The sequence below is a fragment of the Mustela putorius genome, unplaced genomic scaffold (assembly GCF_011764305.1).
Source record: "Mustela putorius furo isolate JIRA1106 unplaced genomic scaffold, ASM1176430v1.1 tig00537227_pilon_pilon_pilon, whole genome shotgun sequence".
In the NCBI taxonomy this organism is placed as follows: Eukaryota; Metazoa; Chordata; class Mammalia; order Carnivora; family Mustelidae; genus Mustela; species Mustela putorius.
This window is the reverse complement of record NW_025422368.1, coordinates 2,764,805-2,785,955: the sequence shown is the minus strand read 5'-3', so window position 1 is coordinate 2,785,955 and position 21,151 is coordinate 2,764,805. Positions and strand designations below refer to the sequence as shown.

General features: G+C 51.0%; 2 protein-coding genes across 5 annotated transcripts; both read left to right on the top strand.

Annotated features, from left to right (window-relative positions):
• Positions 1 to 55: 55 nt before the first annotated feature.
• Positions 56 to 13,972, top strand: LOC101684228 (sperm mitochondrial-associated cysteine-rich protein-like). Of its 4 annotated transcripts, XR_006604667.1 has the most exons (4): positions 56 to 220; positions 9,988 to 10,055; positions 12,118 to 12,236; positions 12,954 to 13,972. XR_006604667.1 is itself a non-coding variant. In XM_045073184.1 (3 exons), exon 1 carries the CDS (start codon positions 9,252 to 9,254, stop codon positions 9,750 to 9,752), a length of 501 nt encoding a protein of 166 aa, XP_044929119.1. In that variant the 5' UTR covers positions 8,257 to 9,251; the 3' UTR covers positions 9,753 to 10,055; positions 12,118 to 12,236; positions 12,954 to 13,972. The 4 variants fall into 4 exon arrangements, 2 of the variants coding, with proteins under 2 accessions (XP_044929119.1, XP_044929120.1); XR_006604666.1 differs by lacking the exon at positions 9,988 to 10,055; XM_045073184.1 differs by lacking the exon at positions 56 to 220 and having other exon boundaries at positions 8,257 to 10,055.
• Positions 13,973 to 16,514: 2,542 nt separating this feature from the next.
• MFSD5 (major facilitator superfamily domain containing 5) lies at positions 16,515 to 18,915 on the top strand. The gene is made up of 2 exons (XM_004774632.3): positions 16,515 to 16,708; positions 17,303 to 18,915. Exon 2 carries the CDS (start codon positions 17,321 to 17,323, stop codon positions 18,671 to 18,673), a length of 1,353 nt encoding a protein of 450 aa, XP_004774689.1. The 5' UTR covers positions 16,515 to 16,708; positions 17,303 to 17,320; the 3' UTR covers positions 18,674 to 18,915.
• The last annotated feature ends 2,236 nt before the right edge of the window (positions 18,916 to 21,151 follow it).

Genomic DNA, 21,151 nt, shown 5'->3' with positions numbered 1-21,151 from the left:
CTCCCAGCCTGGCTCCCTCCTCCCCCTCCCGCCCTCGCTCCTCCCTCCCCTGCCGCCTGCCCCTGCCCGGCTCCCTTCTCGGTGCCCTGGGGCTGGGGGGCGGGAGTGGGTGGGAGGGGGGTTGGGCGGGGCAGCCCCGGACGCCTGGGTCTCTGCCCCTCCCATTTGCTGGGCTTCCGTGGCTCCATCCCCAGGAGGCTGGGCAAGGCTGGCAGAAGAGGTCAGTGTCCTGGGCCCATGATGCCACCCTTTCTCTCTGGCACTTTTCCCCTTCCTGCCATTTAGGGGGACTGGTTGGGTTCCCTGGCCCGGCTGTGTGGTTCAGTGAAGCCAATCTCTGCTAACTCCCGAGGGGAGACGATGGGAGCTTTATCTCCGGGGGTGGAGTGATGGGGCTGCGGGGTACGAAGCAAATGCCACTGTCTTTACCCTTTGCTCAGCCTTCACCTGCAGGTCAAGGTAGTCTCCACTTCCCCTAGCCTATCCCAGGTCGTCTTTTGGTGCCAGGAGCAAACTGGTTTACCTAGTGGGATTGGGGGGGGTGGTGCTGCTGAGGCACAGGAGGGGTTGTGGAAGACCTCCTCCTCTCACCCTGCCTTGAGTCCAGGATTTAGGGTCCCTGGGTCCCTGGCTGCCAATGTTGTCCCCACCTTGAATCTGGAAAGGGAGAGACTGGTGAAGAGGGCAGGAGGAACTGTAGCTGGGAGTGGGAGGAGCCTGGGGCTGGGTGTGAGGGAGAAAGCCTAAGCAGAGGGTGTGTGTCAGCCTTAACCAGCGCCTGCTTGCCTGGTAGATGCGCCACGAATGTTGTTGACTCTGTGTGTGTGTGTGTGTGTGTGTGTCTGACTTCAGCATGACCACCAAAGAGTCTCAGGCCAACAGTGGGAACCCAGGGGTTTGTCTCCATTCTACTGCAGGCAGAGTGAGAGAAAAGGAGGGGTCTGAAATCCAGGCTCTGTGCATGGACCCCAAACACTTCCATAGGCACGAGGGGTGGGAGTGAGAAAGGAGAGAAGGGGAGCAGTAATAGGGGCTGAGCTGGGCTGGAGGGACGCACCCAAAGGATCTTCCCCCAGCAACAGTCCCTGGGTGGCCAGCACTGGGGACGTGGGCTCCTGATCACATCATCACATTTTCCATACAGAAATTACTCTGCTCTGTCCTCACTGCCACCCCGGGGGCCAGGTGTCCTTCCTCCTAGGAAAGGCCACTTTTGGTAGCCAGAGTCAGGTGACGGAGAGGGGGAAAGAAGGGGCGTGCTGTGGCTCTCTCAGGAGAACAGGAGACGTCAATGGGGGGGGGGGGCAGACAAGGCCCTCCCTTTCACTCCAGGGGTGGAAAGAACTGGGAATAGGTACTCCAGGGTCCCGTCCCCAGGTGGCCTGGCTGCTGTTGACTTTGCTTGGTTACCCTGGGAGCAGCACTCAGCAGCGCGGGAGGGGTGAGTGTCAGGGAATTGGACCCAGGCATCCAGGCTGGGGTGGGATGGCGCAGGCCTGTGTGGCAGGGATCCTGCCAGGAGGCTACGGAGTTAACCCCTCCTGTCCTGATGCTGGCGGCAGTCAGAAGAAGGGCGGGCCCAAGTGCGGTTTGTGAATGTGGCCCCAATTCCCCCTCCCTGTCCCAACACATCTGTACTTGGTTTACAGTGAATGAATCTCCTGTCCTCATGACCGGGCAAGGGCACCGCTCCCTCCTTGGCCCTTGGCCGGGCATCCTGACACAGAACCAGGCACCACCCCCATGACACTCTTCCTGCTGGAAATCTCCTCTCCCAACTCTTCCCCACTCTCCTTCTTAAAGGGGCTCAGAGGCTGGTCCCAGAGGCCAAGAGCTAGGGCTCTAGAACTGTGCAGCTGGGGTAGCAGCTGGGGACCAGGAAGCTAAAGGGGGCAGGGGGTACCAAACCCTTGTGGTGGCCTGGAAAGGGTCAGCAGGTCTAAAATTCCATCTCATCTATCTCTGCCCTTCTCTTTGTTTTGGTTTGTCTGTCTGTCTGCCTCTGTCTTTGTCTCTGGTGGTGTTTGTCCATCCATCCGCCTTTGGTAACTGTGGCTCCTCCCTTCGGGTGGCCTGCTCCGTCCCCAGCCAAGGACTGCAGCCAGGGGGCGATGCCCGGGAAGACCCGCCCTGTGCCGGCCCCTCCCCTCGGGATTGCCGCGCCTCCGCCCCCGCCCCTCCCTGGGACCCAATGACTGGGGTCTGTTTGGAAGTCAAAACAAAAAGCCAGCAGACTGGGGATCAGGGAAGTGGAGCATTGTGAGGGGTTCGGATTCTTCTTCTCTCCGTCTTGCAATGGAACCAGGGTTCCGTCCAGGGATTTCAGCAGGAGACTTGGGAAGAGGGCCTCCTACTCTGGAAGCTGGTTTCTTCTTCCCTTCTGTCATCCCTATTTCAAGCCTTTACTGTTTGTGGTTGCTCCACCGGGTCACCCTGGCAACTTGAAGAAATTATTTCTTGGGCGCCTCAGGACCAGGCTTCCTTTGCTTCCCTCATCACAAAGACCAAAAGGAGAGATACAGAGGACAGGACATCCGACCCACCTGCCCGGACTGTTCTTGTTTGCCTCACTTCTTATTGTCATCCTCCCCTCCCCCCACCAGCATGAGGACACTGAATGGGTAATTATCCCATGCCCACACTTGTGCTGGGGAGAACATCCTATGCCTCGCTCAGAGGTGGCTGGCAGATGTCTGCAGGAGGTGGGGGAGCTATGTTACAGCCCCCAAGGACATCATTAAGGCACGGAAGTGCCATTGGAGCTTGGAGGCCAGGGCACCCAGGGAGAGTGTGATGAAAACATGTTTTGTACAACACGTGTCTTCTCTTTTCCCTTCCTCCCCTCTTTTCCCACCTCCTCCCTCAGACCTGCCCCGTGCCAAGGCTGGTGCCAGCCCTGTCCTGAGTGCTTGCTCAATTCCACCCCTCTTACCAGGCCTCTTCTGCTTGCCAGTTTGTCGGCTTTCCTGGTGAATGACTTTGTGTGTGGAAGGCCCTTCCTGGCCCCCAGTGCCGCCCAGATCACCAGGAATAAGGCCTTGATTTTGAAACACAAGACTGGGGGACTAGCCTAAACAACTCTAGGAGTTTCTTCCCTGAACATGCATCCTTCGTTAATTTAAGAAATCTTCTTTAAGTACCCACTGTGTGCCAAGCACTCTACTAGACCCTGGGAATACCCAGAGATGGTTCCTGCAGCCGCGGGCTCAAAATCTGGTGAAGGAGTCAGATGTTTACCAAATAATCTGCAAAATTGCAAGTACTAAGTAGTGCGCAGAGGCATAAGGCACAATGAGAGGGGTAATAGGGGGACCTCCCCCAGCTGAGGAGATCAGGAAAGGCTTCTAGGAAAAACTGATGAGTGGAGAGAAAGGAAGGCAACAAAAGAATATGTGCAAAGGGCCTGAAACAGGATACTGGCTCCTAGCCACCCTCTCCCCCAGGGAAAGAAGAGGGTCCCTCCACTCTTGTTCCCCACCTGGATTTTGATACAGTACAAGGGAGAGATGATAAGCACCTCCTAAAAGCCACAGTGGGGCCCCGGGGACACCTGGTAACTCCTTGATTTCCTCCTCCGGAAATTTCTCCTCCTTGATTTTCCTTTCCCGGAAAGGGAAATAGAGGCACAGATAGAGAAGAGGAAACCACAGGCTTAGGCCTCAGATTATACACAGAATACAAGGCCCCACATTGCTGGCAGATCCCCCAGGGTAAGGGATTCCTGTGTTTGCCTAATTGGAGCCTCACCAGACAGAAAAGCCTTTTCCTCCAAGCTGTTCTGCCATGCACCTTTCCCCCTCCCTGATCCAGCCCTGACCTGTCCCACTCCCAGGAATGAGTAGCAGGTCTAGTTGTCTGGAGTCCATGTGAGGGGAGAGCTCCCGGGGTCTGTCAGTGGTCATGTGGGTGGGTGTAGCAGTGTTTTGTACACCCTCAATCCAGGAGTTAGAGGGTTCTCTCTGCTCTGTCCACTGGGGGGCTTCCAGTTCCTCTTGGCTAGACACCAAGGTGCCAAGGTTCTTCCTTTCTGAGGATAAGGAATTGAAGGCCCATTGGAGGAAGGAGCAGGCTCCTTTGTGGCCCTGCCTCCTCTGGAGCTGGCAAAGAGGTAATGGGACCAATGGGCTTAAATTCCAGCCCTACTCTGACCCACTTTCCTCCCTGTGCCCACATTCCCTGGAGCCAGAGTGTTGGGTGGGGCCGAACTGGCACCCCCACACCCACACCTGGGACTTCCCCGAGATGGAAACTCCCAGAACCCTGGTGTCCTATCTCCACGGCCAGCTCCCACCAACTGCCTGGGATCAGTTCAGCTTCCGTTGGATCCCACTGTCTGCCAGCTCTCCACCAGACCACAGATCCACCTGAGCTCCAGGGGCCTTCGCCAAAGATGTTGTCCCACTCTCTGGGGCTATCTTTGATATCTGGCTGCTTCTAGTAGCTTCTAGTAGCTTGATATCTAGTAGCTTCCTTTGAAGAAAAGATGTGGGGCTGGGGCCAGGGGGTTGGGAAGCTATCCTTTGTTGAGCACCTACTGTGTTCCAGGCACTGTGCTAGGCATGTGCCTTAACCCACACCGCAGTCCAGAGGGGTGGCAGATATGATCCCACGTTATCATTTCACAGAAGAGGGAGCTGAGAATCAGAGAAGTTAAGCAGCTTGCCCGGATTGCACAGTTAGGAAGTGGCAAAGCTAAAATGGGAACCCAGGTCCTGGTGGTCCTGAGCGCTCTTTTTTTTTTTTTTTTAAGATTTTATTTATTTATTTGACAGAGATCACAAGTAGTCAGAGAGGCAGGCAGGGAGAGAGAGGAGGAAGCAGGCTCTCGGTGGAGTAGAGATTCCGACGTGGGACTTGATCCCAGGACCCTCCTCTTCCGCAGCTGCCCCTCTCTCCATGGGATGGGAGACTTGGGAAATTCAATCCAGTTCAGCAAACACTTATCACCCGCTTTGTGCAAGGCACTGATAGGTACCAGAAATACAGAGAAAGTCGCTGTGCTTAAGATCTGGTGGAAAAAATAGATACGTGGGCTAGAAAGTATCTAACTTCTGCATCTTGATCTGAACGAGGTGGCATGGACCAGAGGGGAACAAAAGTGATACTTTATTTTCTCTTTCTAGGCAGAATATATAAATACATTACGAACAGGGTACAGATAAACTGGGACAAACCAAAAACCTATTTAACTGCCATCCAAGTCAAGAAATAGTATTCCCTGGGTGCCTGGGTGGCTCAGTCGTAAGCGTCTGCCTTTGGCTCAGGTCATGATCCCAGAGTCCTGGGATCCAGCCCTGCATTGGGGTCCCCACTCCATGGCAAGCCTGCTTCTCCCTCTCCCACACCCCATGCTTGTGTTCCCTCTCTCTCTGTCTCTCTCTGTGCCAGGTAAATAAGTACAATCTTTTTTTTTTTTTTTAAAGATTTTATTTATTTATTTGACACAGAGAGATCACAAGTAGGCAGAGAGAGAGAGAGAGGAGGAAGCAGGCTCCCTGCTGAGCAGAGAGTCCGATGCAGGACTCGATCCCAGTACCCTGAGATCATGACCTGAGCCCAAGGCAGCGGCTTAACCCACTGAGCCACCCGGGCGCCCCGTAAATAAGTACAATCTTAAAAAAAGGAAAAAGAAATAGTATTTCCTGCACTCCAGAAGTTCCCTGTGTCCCATAATTTCTTTATTTTGTTTTAAGATTTTACTTATTTATTTGACGAGAGAGAGAGAGAGAAAGAGAGAGAGAGAGAGAGAGAGAGATCACAAGCAGGCAGAGAGGCAGGCAGAGGGGGAGGGGAAGCAGGCTCCCTGCTGAGGCAGAGAGCCCAATAGGATGCTGGGCTTGAGGAGAGCCAAAGGCAGAGGCTCAACCCACAGAGCCACCCAGGCACCTCTCTTCCCATAATTTCTTTCCTCCCCTCAGAAGTAACTAACCACTATCCTGACTTTTGTGATAATCATTTCCTTGCATTTTTAAAAAGATTTTATTTATTTATTTATTTATCTTTTGAGAGAGAGAGAGCAGGGAGAGGGGCAGAGGGACAAGTGGACAAGTGGACTCCCCACTGATCAGGTTGCCTGGCATGGGGGCATGGGGCTTGATCCCAGGACCCTGAGACCATGACCCCAGCCAAAGTCAGATGCCTAGCAACTGAGCCACCCAGGGGTCCCTTCCTTGTTTTCCCTTATAGTTTTAGCGCCTATGTATGCATCCCTAAACAATATTGCTTAATCTTCTCTGTTTTTGAGGTTTATGTAAATGAAATGACACTGTATTACTCTTTTGTGTCTTCTTTTGTTCAACTTTCTGTTTATGAGACATATCCAAGTTGTTGCACATAACTCCCTTTTTATTATTGCATAGTACTCAGTTGCATAAATATATCACTATTTATGTTTTTATCCTACTGTTGGGAGATGTTTGAGTTGTTTTCAGTATGCTCATCATAACTAACATGGCTAAGAACATTTTTATTTTTTTTTAAGATTTTATTTATTTATTTGACAGACAGAGATCACATAGGTAGAGAGGCAGGCATAGAGAGAAGGGGGGAAGCAGGCTCCCTGCTGAGCAGAGAGCCTGATGTGGGGCTTGATCCCAGGACCCTGAGATCATGACCTGAGTTGAAGGTAGAGGCTTAACCCACTTAGCCACCCAGGCACCCCTGGCTAAGAACATTCTTGCATGTGTTTTCCAGGGCATACATGCAAGAGGTCTTCCAGGCTATAAAACTAAGAGTCCTGGGGGACACCTGGTGGCTCAATTTGTTAAGCGTCTGCCTTTGGCTCCTGATTCCCAGGATCCTGGGATCAAGTCCCACATCCAGCTCCTGGCTCAGCAGAGAGCTTGCTTCTCCCTCCTACTTTGCCTGCTGCTCTCCCTGCTTGAACTCTCCCTCTCTGTTAAATGAATAAATAAAACCTTTAAAAAAAATCTAAAAAAAAAAAAAAAAATTAAGAGTCCTGGGGCACTGGCTGTCTCAAGTAGTAGAGCATACAACTCTTGATCTCAGGGTCGTGAGTTCAAGCCCCACATTGGGTGTAGAACTTACTTGAAAAGCCAAACTGGGATACCTGGGTGGCTCAGTCAGTTAAGTGTCTGCCTTTCACTCAGGTCATGATCTTGGAGTCCTGGGATCAAGCCCCACATTAGGCTCCCTGCTCAGTGGGTAGCCTGTTTCTCCCTCTCCCTCTGCTTGCTGCAATGCTTACTTGTGCTCTCTCACTCTCGCTCTCTCTGTGTCAAATAAATAAATAAATAAATAAATAAATAAATAAAATCTTTTAAAAAGAAAAAAGCCAAACCAAACCTTAGAGTCAAAGTGTTCCTACGGGCAATCTCTATTAGATAATGCCCAACTGTTTTCCAAAGTGGTTACACCAAATACACAGGAAGAATGTTCTAATCATGGGTCAGGAGTGAGACCAAGAAGACCCATACACTTTCTTGCCTAAAACCCTCCTTGGTTTCCCTTTTACTGGAGTAAGATCCAAGCCCCTGCGGGGGTTCCCAGGGCCTTGCGTGTTGGGGGCCCTGCCCTGTTCCCTACCTGTGCCATTAGGACTCTCTCCTTTACCCCCAGTCCCACCAGGGTCGCCACCTCTGCCCCACCCCCATCCTTCTGTTGAATGTTCTTCCACTAGATCTTTCCTTGGCTCTCTCCCTCATTTCCTTCAAGTCTTTGCTAAAATATCCCTTCTTGGTGACACTTTCCTTGACCACTTAATTTAATTTAATTTTTTTAAAGATTTTATTTATTTGACAGAGAGAGAAAGAGATCACAAGTCTGGAGAGGGGAAGAGGGAGAAGGAGACTCCCCGCTGAGCAGGGAGCTTGATGCGCTATAGGGCTCCATCCCAGAGAACTCTGGGATCATGACCTGAGCCAAAGGCAGATGCTTAACTGACTGAGCCACCAGGCAACGCAGACCACCAAATTTGATACTACAACTTCCCACATTCCTTATCCCCTCCTCAGTTTTGTTTTTCTCCATAGCCCAGCCACCTGGGATACATTCAGCCTCAGATAGCTCCCCCTTGATCTGCTGGGGCTTTACAGATTGTATCTCCCCAAAACTTTTTTTTTTTTTTAAGATTTTATTTATTTATTGGACAGTGAGAGAGGGAACATAAGCAGGGGGAGTGGGAGAGGGAGAAGCAGGCTTTCCGTCAAGCAGGGAGCCCAATTCGGGGCTTGATCCCAGGACCAAAGGATCATGAGCTGGGTGGAAGGCAGACGCCCAACAACTGAGCCACCTAGGCGCCCCTCCCCGCAAACTTTTTTTAAGTGCTGTCATACCTGCCAGTTTGGGGGTTGACTAGTTGCTCCTGCCGATGGACCCATCTCTCTGAGCCCCTTGTTATCAGGGCACCCTGGCTTTCCCACAGCTATTCTCATGCTCTGAAATCAGCTCCTGTATTTGTTTATTTACTGGTTTGGTTTTGGTTCCCACCCTGCCCCACCCCTCACTTTCACAGGAGCTTTGTGAAAGAGTTAACTTAGCTGTCTTACTCACTACCTGCTACACGATAAGCCCTCAATAATACAGTCTTCCAGAGACAGCCAGGCACCCCACCCCCACACCTGGGATTTGCCCTGGCTGGAAATCCCCAGAACCTAAGCATCCTCCCTTCACTGCCAGCTCCCGCCAACATCCCTGGCTCAGTGTCTCAGACAGACCTGCTGCAGAGGCTGCTGCTGCTGCTGCTGCTGCTGCTTCCCTAAATCCCCTGGGGACTGTCTGGGAGCTGGAAGCAGCTGGTCTGGCTGTTGGGCCAGTGGCCATCAGGGCCAGAGCAGCACGTCGGGCAGGGGTCCTTACCCAGGCAGGTGTCAAGTCCCCAAGTGTCCGGAGCTCAAGAAAAAACATTTTGATTGAATAAAGGGGAAGACTTCAGAGATGGGAGAACCTCACCAGGCAGAGAAGAGAAAAAGAGCACTGGAGCAGAGCAAAAGGAACAGTGGAAACAAAGGACTGGAGGCATGAAAGCGAGAGTGTCAGATTCAAGGCGTTCTGCGCTGGGACTGGCTGGAGAGTTTTCCGTGGAGGGTAGCAACCTAGGAGAGCATCCCTGGGCAGGCCTTGAAGGGGAGGGCTGGCTGAGGAGGTCTGAGCTCCAAGCAGGATCAGCAAAGGCTCAGCGAGTCTTAGATTTTTAATCCTGCCCCCACCCCTGCCTCTTTTAGTCTGCCCCTCCTACTTCACCCCTGCCTTTCCCTTTACCCAGCCCCCAGCCTGGCCACTCCTGCAGCTAAATGGACTTCTCTCTCGGCCTACGCTTGGGACCTCGGAACAAGAAACCCACCCACCAACAGCCCCCTCCACCCTCTGGGCACGGCCCACCAGCAGCAGCCTCTCCTTGCCTGTCCTGTCCCCCTTCTGTCTGTTTTTGCCCCTGCCCTAGCTGTCCTCCTCCGACCTGCTCCTGCACCGCCTATCCCTCCTATGCAGCCCCCTGCCCCTCCTGTCCAAGCCTCCCTGGCCCACCCTGTACTTGCTCCTGCTCTCCCTGCCCTGCCTGCCCTCCCTTGAATTGTCCATACAGCTCCTGCAGCTTGTGCACTGGTCCGCACTTGACCTGCGGCCACGGCTCACCTTGCCCAAATTACCCTTGCTTCAAAGGCCAAGCTGCCTGTCCCAGCTCCTGCCTGGGCTGCAGTGACAACTGTGGCTGTGGCCGAGGGGCTCCTCCAGGCTCCACTGGCCACTGCTTCAGGGGACAACGCACCTCTCAGAGGCACTGTCTGATAGTCTAGCTGGGCTGTTGCCCCCGCCTCCTGAGAGATTGTCAGGCTCCTGGAGCCCTTTGGCCAACTGCTTCCTCTGGGGGGAGGCAGAAGTTCTGGAGTGAGGATAGGGATCAGCTAAATACCTTCACCCAGGCAGGTAGAGACAGAAGGCTGCTCAGAGACCCAGCCTCCCCCGCTCAGTACCTGAGAGGTGGTGCATCCACTTTGATGTTAGTTTCTGGGTATGCTCCCCTGGTTCCAGAACATCCTCTTCTGCCACTTCTGGAATGGAAATCGTGCTTCCCAGAGCCTCCGTCATGGCCGCTGAAGGTGAGCAAGTTGGCTGTTCTCTTCCTCTAGTCAACCTCTGCTGGAGATCCTTCTTGGCTCATTGTCTCTGTAGTTTTTGTGGATAAGGTGCATTCCTCGTCCAGAATCAGGAGGGGATTCTTGGTCCAGGGGACATTTCTTGCCCCCTGGACCTCCACCCATCTCCCTGACTGACGCAAAAGTCTCTGGATCCCTTACCTCCCACCGTGAGTGGGGCAAAGAAGGTCAATGGCTCTAGGACCAGAAGAGAATGCTGAGCAGAGGGTTCCTGGCTCTTCCCTCCCCTTGGATCTCATGACATCCTTCTTGGTACTTTGCTTCTAGGAACCTAGCATTCTCTGCCTGGATGTCTTGTCTTTCAAATCTTTGAGTACTCACACAGTCTCATGACCTTAATCTTCCATCAGTAATCGCATCTGCTACATCCATGCTCATCTGGCATGGGATAAGGGAAGCTGGGAACCCTGGACTCAGGCTCCCAGTGATCCCATCCACATAGCTAGTCAGAATCCCAGGTCCCTGGGGGTGGGGATGGGAGTTTGGAGAAGCAACCAAGAGGAAGCTGGCCCAGGCCTGGGCCCTAACCTGAGAGCCCCTAAGCTCCTCTCCACATTCCTCAAGTCCTCTGACAGTAGTCTGTTTCAGTGTTCTTTTTTTTTTTTTTTTTTTTAACGATTTATTTTTTTTGACAGCACAAGGAGGGGTAACAGCAGGCAAAGGGAGAGGAAGAAGCAGACTCTCTGCCTGACACGGGGCTCGATCCCAGGACCCTGGGATCATGACCTTAGCTGAAGGCAGAGGCTCAACTGACTGAGCCACCCAAGTGACCCCCCTTATTTTTAAGATTTTATTTTGTTTCACAGAGCACCTGGGTGGCTCAGTCGGTTAAGCCTCTGCCTTTGGCTCTGGTCATGATCCCAGGGTCCTAGGATCAAGCCCCATGTGGGGCTTCTGGCTCAGTGAAGAGTCAGCTTCTCCCTCTCCCTCTGCCACTCCCCATGGTTGTGCTCACGCGCGCTCTCTCTCTCTCTGTCAAATAAATAAAAATTTTAAAAAAGATTTTATTTCGTTTCAGTATTCTCTTTCTCAGCCTCCTTTTCTGGGACCCTTTGTTCTTTCCTTTCTATCTCTGTGTAGCCTTCTGTTTACCTTTCCTCTCTCTGTCTATATCACTCCCTCCATTTCTACTTCCTTCTTTCTATCACTGGGACATTCTGCTTTCACCTAACTTTGTCTCTACATCAGTTTTCCCCGTTCTCTATCCCTCTATTTCGCTCTCCATTTCCCCATCTAATTAATTCATTAATTTTAAATATTTTTTTTTATTTGACAGAGAGAGAGAGCACAAGCAGGGTAAGTGGCAGGCAGAGGGAGAGGGAGAACCAGGCTCCCTGCTAAACAAGGAGCCTGATGTGTGACTCAGTCCCAGGACCCTGGGATCATGACCTGAGCTGAAAGCAGATGCTTAACCGACTGAGCCACCCAGGCACCCTTCTCCATCTAATTTAAAGTTTATTTAACATATATGTCTTTTTCTTTCCCCCTTCCCTGTCTCAATCTGTGTCATCATCTCTATCTGCTTTCTTGGTCTTTCAGTTCACCTTATACATCTCTCTCTCTTTTTAAAGCAAGCTTTACGCCCAACTCAGGATGCCGAAGTCAAGAGTTGCATGCCCCGCTCTGTTTTTCTATCCTATTCTGCTTCTGGTACATTTCATTCTCCATGTCTTTCATTTCTATTTCCCTTTCTGTCCTTGTCTCCCTCCCTGTCTTCTGGGTCTAGCTGTTTTTTGTTTTGTTTTTTACTTCCTTCTTTAAAAAAGATTTTATTTATTTGACAAAGAGAGATCACAAGGCAGAGAGGCAGGTAGAGAGGAGCAGGGAGTGGGGGAAACAGGCCCCCTGCTGAGCAGAGAGCCCAATGTGGAGCTTGATCCCGGGACACTAGGATCTTGACCTGAGCTGAAGGCAGAGGCTTAACCCACTGAGCCACTCAGGCGCCCCCTTTTTTTACTTCCTATCTCCTTTTCTGCCTCTCCATATTTGCCTTCTCTCTCCCTAGGTCCTACAGGTACCTACACACCATGCCTGCGTCATGCCTCTCTCATTGCTGCATGAGGTCCAGGACAGTGAATCCTCCAATGTCTGTCTGTCCCACACATGTCCCAAGCACTGGTGTGGGTAAGGGCCGGACACAGCTACCAGAATAGTCCTTTCTTTCCCCGTCCATGATCCAGGCAATCTATCCCTACTCAGCTTTAAGCTCAAACTTTTTAAAAATGATGTTTCTTTTACCTTCTTTTTTTTTTTAGAGAGAGATTTTTATTTATTTATTTGACAGGCAGAGATTACAAGTAGGCTGAGAGGCAGGCAGAGAGAGAGAAGGAGGAAACAGGCTCCCTGCTGAGCAGAGAGCCCAATGCGGGGCTCGATCTCAGGACCCTGGGATCATGACCTGAGCCGAAGGCAGAGGCTTTAACCCACTGAGCCACCCAGGCGCCCCTCACCTTCTTTTTTAAAAAGATTTTATTTATCTGACAGAGAGGGAACACAAGCAGGGGAGTGGGAGAGAGAGAAGCAAGCTTCCTGCTGAGCAGGGAGCCTGATGCAGGGCTCCATCCCAGGACTCTGGGATCATGACCTGAGCCAAAGGCAGCTGCTTAACGACTGAGCCACCCAGGTGCCCCTTATTCCAACTTCTTATTCTGAAAATCAGCAATAAAGGAGAAGAACTGGGGACACCTGGCCGACTTAATCTGTGGAGTATGCAACTCTTGATCTTGGGGTTGTAGGTTCAAGTCCCACATTAGGTATAGAGGTTACTTTTATAAAAGTCTTTGGGGGAAAAAAAAAGAATTAAGCATTTACGCTGCCTGTCCTATATAAACTATATTTCAGGATAGCCAAATAGTTCCAAGTGGTGGAGAAAACTTCTCATTTACTGAAGAATTCCAGCTAATATAAAAGAAATATGGAATTAGAAAAATCATTTTGCAACCCTTAATGAAATAATGGATCAAAGCAAGAATTATGAATGGATGAAACCAAAGATGACAGTGGATGGGGAGCTTTATAATGGAAGAATCAATCTGTCACCACCCGACCCCACTAATAGGTCTTACCATCACTAAAAGGGGCACAACCACCCACCGTCTAACTCTAGATGTGATGTAATCTGAAGCTCTCAGCACCACCCATGAAAGACTGCTGCCAAACAAAGGAACAAACACACAAAAAAGCTGAATATGATTCATATCAAACCTATAGAACTAACTTCCATTCAACAGGAAATATCAGGGATGGAGGAACAACTTAAATGACACAACGAAGAAGTGAGAAGTCACATCCAGAATGTGGAATCTTTTCAACGAAATCTGACTCAACTTCTTCAACTACTGAATGGCTGGGGGGAGAGATAATAATAATAATAAATAATAATAATAAAAGGACAACTATTATATGGAACACATGGACACTGTTTGGTTCCTGATTTGGACAACCCAACTGTAAAAAGACCATTTTAGAGTTGGAGCCTTTTAATTATGGATTGTATATTTACAATGCCAAGAAATCAGTATTGATTTTGTTAGATGTAAAATGGCTTTGGAGTTAGGTTATGCAAGGAAAGGGCCTTATTTCCTGGAGATACATGTTGAGGTATGAGTGAAGTGAACAGATTTAACTGTTGGATGAGTGTTACCAGTTAACATGGGCCGGCACTTTTTAGACTAATTTATCTGGATTCACTTACTTTTAGATATTTTGGCAAATAAAAAAGGACAGAAAGAAGGGAGAAGAAGGAACAAAGTGAAAAAATTAATATTATTGAATTAACCATATAGAGGTTCATAGAACTATACTCTCTACCTTTGTGTATGTTTGAACATTTGCATAATAAAAGTTTTCATGATGCTCTTCTGGTGAGCAGGGTTCCTAGTTTTCCCAGAGCATCCTCCCACCTTCCTTGAAAACCAGAACTCCTCAATACACAGACCTCAGTCCTCCTTTCTCTCTACTAGAAACATGTCCTAGAGATAGGCTGTGCTTACAGGATGGCTTTTATTCCCTCTAGTCCTCTGCTGGCATATTTCCCATGTTAGGACCTTTCCCAGCTCTGCTTCTCAGTTCTGAGGGGACAGGGGAGACTTAAGACTAAATGATTTTTAATAGGTCCCACAATGTGCAAAAATAATCCAAAATAATGTAATCTTGCTGTAAGTCTCTCTCTGCCAGGTGCTTCTGAGCAAAATGTAGCTCAACAATGGGAGAAAACTGGCCTCCCTCCTGGAGAACAGAAACCCAGGAATGTAAAGCCGTCCTGTTCCACTTCTGCCTTCATTCAGGATGACCTCCACCCTATGTTCTCACTCACTGAATGACCTTGGGGAAATGGTTTTTGAGTCTTTATGTTTCTAGACGAATGCATGGGAATGACTATTCCTTTCTACTCTGTAGGATTTGCCAGTTAGGAATAAAGGCACTCTAGAACTTGCAGGATATAAATCTTAGCTGTTTACTTTGTCATAAGAAAGTATTTTTTGGAGTGATTCAATCTGTTAAGCACTGGACTCTTGATCGCAGTGTCATGAGTCCAAGCCCCGTGTTGGGCTCCACACCGGGCGTGGAGCTTACTTTAAAACAACAACAACAACAACAAACTATTTCTCAAAATATAATCCCAGGCTCTCCCACCTCTACCCTCCAAGCCTTAGTATAGTATATCACCTGTGCAAATGAGTGAACTCATTTGATCTTCTCAGAAACCACATGAATGTGGAACTGTTAAGATCTGGGTCCCAGTTCTAACTCTGCCTCTTACCATGAGATTCTGGGCCTATTATCTAAGCTTTCCAACTGTCAAGGATAATAGTACCTACCTTATGGGTTGTTGTGACAGGACATAATTAATCTATAGCAGATGGCCCAGGAATTCTTAAAACAGAGTTTAGATGCATAGATAGGTAACTGTTTGATGAGTGTTACCAGCTAATATGGGCCAGCACTTTTTAGACTAATTTATATGGATTCGCTTACTCATTTATTCATCAAATATTTATTGCATGATTTTTACTTACCAATAACTTTTTTATTATTATTATTTTTTAAATCTCTGCACCCATCATGGGGCTGGTATCTGCCTCCCCCCATCAAGAGTCAGGTGCCTTCCAACTAAACGAGCCATGCAGTGCCCCCCAATTACTGTTTTAAGTACTGGGAATACAAGTGAACAAATAGATAAAAATCTGTAGGGAGAAGAGATAGTACGTAAGTAAAATATATAGTGTGCCAGATGGTTTTAAGTACTATGGAGAAGATGCAGCAAAGGGAATAGAGGCTAGAAGGACAATAGGGAAATAACTAGCGGAGGTGGTGCTGCTGCTGTTTTAAACAGGATGGCCGAGGAAGGCCTCTCTGAGGTGACATTTGAACAGAGAACTGTTGTGGGTATTTGGAAAAGAAACCAAACCTTTCAAGGCGCAGTATGCAAAGGCCTGGGAGATAGCCAATACAGATGGAGTAGAGAGTCTGGAGGGTGAACTGTAGATCAGGTCAGAGAAGTAGCGGAGGAACAGGGGACAGAGGGTTTTGTAGGTTATTATAAAGACTTTGGCTTTTATGCTTAGTGAGATGGAAAGCCATTGGAGATACTACTAAGGCTGGAGTACAGGGAAAATAACCTCTCCAAGGTAACACAGCTGGTGGTGGTAAAAGTGGGCATTCAGGAACAGGGCTGAACTTTATTAGCCTTGGGGTTTTTTGTTTTGTTTTGTTTTGTTTTTTTAAGATTTTATTTATTTATTTGACAGAGAGAGACCACAAGGAGGCAGAGTGGGGTGGGCGGGGACAGGCCCCTTGCTGAGCAGAGAGCCCCATGCGGGCTCCATCCCAGGACCCTGCGATCACGAGCCCAGCGGAAGGCAGAGGCTTAACCCGCTGAGCCACCCAGGCGCCCCTTTTTTAGACTTTTTTACTTGGGCACTTCTCTCCTGTGACGGCAGGCAAAGGAACTGGGACATGAAGAAGTCGAAGAAGTCGTGTGGCTTGTCCAAGGCCACGCCGTGGTAAATGACAGGGGTGGGATTTGAGCCTTAGCCCGTCCTCATGCCGGAGTCCAAGTCCTTAACACCACACTACCTCCCTCAGGTGTCTGGGCCATCCTGACGTCGGGCCTGGAGATCACTATAGTGAGAGAGGAGGAAAACCGGGGAGCCGGCTTGGCTTAGGGCAGCGGTGTTCCTTCGGATGCTCCAGACAACGAGTCTGCGGGACTGCGGGCATTCTCTCTGTCGCGGAGGGAGAGAGAAAATGGGTCTTTATTTCGGGGCAGCCCCGCAGGTACCGGGGAGTCGAAGTAGCGGGTGTCCCGGGAAGGCAGCGGACGAGGCCAGTTTACCGCAGGCTTGGCTACTTGGGCGCCAATCTTGAGCACTACGGGGCGGAGAAGGGGCGGGGCTTGAACGCCTCACCCCGTCACGTGACGGGGCCATCATGGCGGCGGCCAGAGGCCTACCCGGCTCCCGGAAGCAGGCTGTGAGGGGCGGGCGCGCTGCTGGAACCCGAACCGGAGTAGGAGCCGGAGGTAGAGTGGGTAGGGCGGCCGGGCGGCCTGGAGCCGGACGTGTCCGGGGCGTCCCCGCAAACCGGGGCAGCAGGTGAGACGGGGTCTGGGCGAGGTGCGAGCAGGTGTGGCGGCGCTGGGCTGGGGCTAGGGGGCGCCGGGGGGGTGCCTATGACCGGGAGGAGCGGGAATCCGAGATGCACGCGCGTGACCGTGAAGCAACTCAGGAGGCCTGCGCGGGCGGGAGGGATGCCCTCGACAAATGGAAAGACTTTGAGGCTAAAAACGAGCTCTCCAGAGAGATTGGGGGGTAGTAGAAGTATGCAAAAGGTGTAGTGGAAGAGGACAGCACCCCCTTAATTTGTGGAGCAGGGATTATGGGATTAGTGTATTAGAGGGACTCACTCTTCGCTATGCCAGGCAAGGGTGGGGCGAATACTCAATCTTCTCCGCTCTCCTCTTACCCCTCCCTGCCCCACAGTGTCCTAGGAGACCTACTCTGGCGGGCCACTCCTCCCACCCACCCGACTGGTCCCTCCGGTCTGAGCTCTAGGGGAGTGGAGTTGAGGGGTGGGGAAATGCATTTGGGGGGGTGGGGGAGTGAAGCTGACTTCTGCTTAGACACCCAGCCCCTTGACACGTGCTACTTGGGCAATGGATGTGATTACGAGCCCCCCTTCTTCTCTAGGTCGTCCGGGGGCCCGCCATGCTGGTGACCGCCTATCTTGCTTTTGTGGTCCTCCTGGCCTCCTGCCTGGGGTTGGAACTGTCAAGATGCAGGGCAAAGCCCCCTGGAAGGGCCTGCAGCAACCCCTCCTTCCTTCGGTTTCAACTGGACTTCTATCAGGTCTACTTCCTGGCCCTGGCGGCTGACTGGCTCCAGGCCCCCTACCTCTATAAACTCTATCAGCATTACCACTTCCTGGAGGGTCAGATTGCCATCCTCTATGTCTGTGGCCTGGCCTCCACAGTCCTTTTTGGACTGGTGGCCTCCTCCCTTGTGGATTGGCTGGGTCGCAAGAAGTCTTGTGTCCTCTTCTCCCTCACTTACTCTCTGTGCTGCTTAACCAAACTCTCCTGGGATTACTTTGTGCTGCTGATGGGCCGAGCACTGGGTGGGCTGTCTACGGCCCTGCTCTTCTCGGCCTTTGAGGCCTGGTACATCCACGAACACATGGAGCGCCATGACTTCCCTGCTGAGTGGATCCCAGCTACCTTTGCCCGAGCTGCCTTCTGGAACCATGTGCTGGCTGTAGTAGCAGGTGTGGCAGCTGAAGCTGTGACCTGCTGGATGGGACTGGGGCCAGTAGCGCCCTTCGTGGCCGCCATCCCTCTCTTGGCTCTGGCTGGGGCCTTGGCCCTTCATAACTGGGGAGAGAACTATGATCGGCAGCGTGCCTTTTCAAGGACTTGTGCTGGAGGCCTCCGCTGCCTCCTGTCGGACCGCCGCGTGCTGCTGCTAGGTACCATACAGGCCCTGTTCGAGAGTGTTATCTTCATCTTTGTCTTCCTCTGGACGCCTGTGCTGGACCCACATGGGGCTCCACTGGGCATTGTCTTCTCCAGTTTCATGGCTGCCAGCCTGCTTGGCTCTTCGCTATATCGCATCGCTACCTCCAAGAGGTACCACCTTCAGCCCATGCACCTACTGTCCCTTGCTGTCCTCATCGTTGTCTTCTCCCTTTTCATGTTGACTTTCTCCACCAGCCCAGGCCAGGAGAATCCAGTGGAGTCCTTCATAGCCTTTCTACTTATTGAATTGGCCTGTGGGCTCTACTTTCCCAGCATGAGCTTCCTGCGGAGAAAGGTGATCCCAGAGACAGAGCAAGCTGGCGTACTCAACTGGTTCCGGGTTCCCCTGCACTTACTGGCCTGCCTGGGGCTCCTGGTTCTCCATGACAGCGATCACAAAACAGGCACTCGGAACATGTTCAGCATCTGCTCTGCCGTCATGGTGATGGCTCTGCTGGCAGTGGTGGGGCTCTTCACCGTGGTCAGGCACAATGCCGAGCTGCGGGTGCCCTCACCCACGGGGGAGCCCTATGCCCCTGAGCTCTAACCCTGTTCCAGAACAAGGGGGCTGAGAAGGACTCTTGGATCCCACCTCTCCTGGGTTGTACAGATCCCTCCGTGACTGACTTTGCAACTCTCTGGCCCCTCAGCCTGCCCTGGGGCCCCTCCTGCCAGTGCTTTGAGTTGGAGAGCACGTGGGGGATGATGGCCTAGAAACAAAAGGCCAAACATTGACTCTGTGTTACTCCCTCTCCCCTTTCCACTTAAAAATAAACACTTTTAATCGATTGTTGATGTGATTCACTCATCCTCACCTGCACCCACTTCCATAATTCCTGGTGAGTCGGAATCTACAGAGTTCGAGGATAGAGACGGGCTCACCCGCAGAAGGCATTTGTATTTCTAGCCTTGTGAAGACTGTCTCCGGCTTAAACTGAGAGCTGTAGCCTCTTAGCAGAAATGAGTGGGAAGTGCCTGAGGCTCTGAGGTCTTCTAGATCTTGTCACCTTGGGAACAGGTATTGTCTCTAGTTGCCCAGCAAGACCCTTGCTCCACATCCAGAGTGAGACAGTCTCTGGAGCATGTAGGGTGAATGCCCATGCCACTGCACAGACATTCCAGGGTCTCCAGTTGCTTCTGTGACCACCGGGTGGGGCAGATCTGGGACCTGCCTGCAGAAATGAGCTTGCGGCTCAGCACGTGTATGCTACCTACCTTCTGCCTTTTTCTAGCACCACCTGGGGCTACCAGGTCCTGTGTCCCATATCCTTGCAGGAAACCTAAGCAAAGGGCTAGCAAGGGGAGAGAACAACGAATGGCTGAGGGACTGGGACACCCTGTCTGTACCTGATTCTTCCCCACCCAGCCTCAATGAGGGTGAGGAAGCCATCAGGGCAGGAAACAGTACCAGTTCTGTGGGCCCCTCCCTGCCTCACCTGATTTTATCTCCCTTTCCTCCTCCCACCAAAACCCAGGCTTCTCAGGGAAAGCGGAGCCAGCCTTAAGAAAGGTGGGGATGAAGGGAGGGTAGGCTCAGGGGTATGTCCTGGAATGTGCTTGAGCTGGAGATGGGGGGACCCACCCATTTTTGGAAAGGGTTTGGCGCTATTTCCCTGGGTCCCAAGCTACTTTCCAGACAGGAGGATGCAAGATGTACCAGGACCTGCAAGTTCCGACCTGTGTGGAGAGATAACATCAACTAGGGCTACAGGAATGCAGCGTGGATGTGCTTCTGCAGGGGAAAATAGGGGGAGAATGAGTGGGGGGGCTCAGGTCCCTATTCAGTGAAGGGGGGAAAAAGGGGTCCCCCACCCAGACTGCAGGGAATAGAAGTTGAGGTTAAATACAGAAAAACAGATACATTTTCCTTCCCCCATCTTGAGGCTGAGACAGAGTCCTCTTGCAAAATTCCACTTCCTCTTTCTGCTCTATTGAGCTGAACGTAGATATATTTTATAGTTATTTGTAGACTCTCCATCTCTCTCTGCCACAGTGCTGTCTCCTTGAGGACCGGAGCAAGTTGTGTCTTCTTTGCCTTTGTCTATCTATACAGACACGCAGTAGGTGCTCTGCTGAGGCTGTGGTCAGTACATATCTGGAGAGGAGAGACTAGCTCACACCTTGCATTTCAAGAGCTGCCCATTTGGGAAGTCTACTAGACTAGAGTCCAGAACCTAGTTAGTGATTTGGTCTTTGGGATGACAGTAATTATTTACTAATGGAAGCACGAGGGAGCCCCCACATTCCTAGGCAATAAGGAAATAGAAGAGACAGACTAATGAGGTTCCTTTAATTTTGTCCCTGCTGAGCTTTCCCCAAAGGGGTTGGTGGTGGGTAGAGTGGGAAGGACTCTCTCTCATCAGAGGCACAGGGAATTAAGAGCTCCAAGGCATCTTTGACATTGTCCATTCAGCCTTAAATATATTTTTATTAAGCATCCGCTGTGACTGGGCTTCTTGCTGCCTGCCTAGTGCCCCTTCTATGACAGGTATTACCTGTGTTCCCTGGGTCTTTGCCGATCTGCCCTCCCCCACCCACCCTCGCTCCCTCATCTCAAGCCTCATCCTGGGAGAAGGGCAAGAGACCGGAAGTGTTTGGCCTCCACTATCTGGTCCACTTTTTGGTATCTGCCCCTATGGGTCAAAGGAGAGATTGATTCACTGGGCGCACTGCTTATGATGCTGTTCTGGGAGGCCGTACAGGCAAGTGGTTAAGAGCATGGAACTGGAGCCCAAATGCCTGGGTTCAAGTTTGTGCCTTAGTTTCCTCATCTGTAAAGTAGGGATGATAATACAGTCTCTACCCCCAAAGGGCTCTTTTGAGGATTAAAAGCATTATTGTATTTAAGTGCTTAGAACAGCACTTGGCCCACAGTGTAAGCACCACATAAGTGTTTGCTTTTATATTTTATTTTAAAACTTTTTCAGTCCAGCTGAGGCTAACCAGATCTGGTTAGAAGAATGAATGGATGGACCTGTCATGAGGTATAGAACTTTCCAACTCATCCCAGTTGCTGGGTGATTCC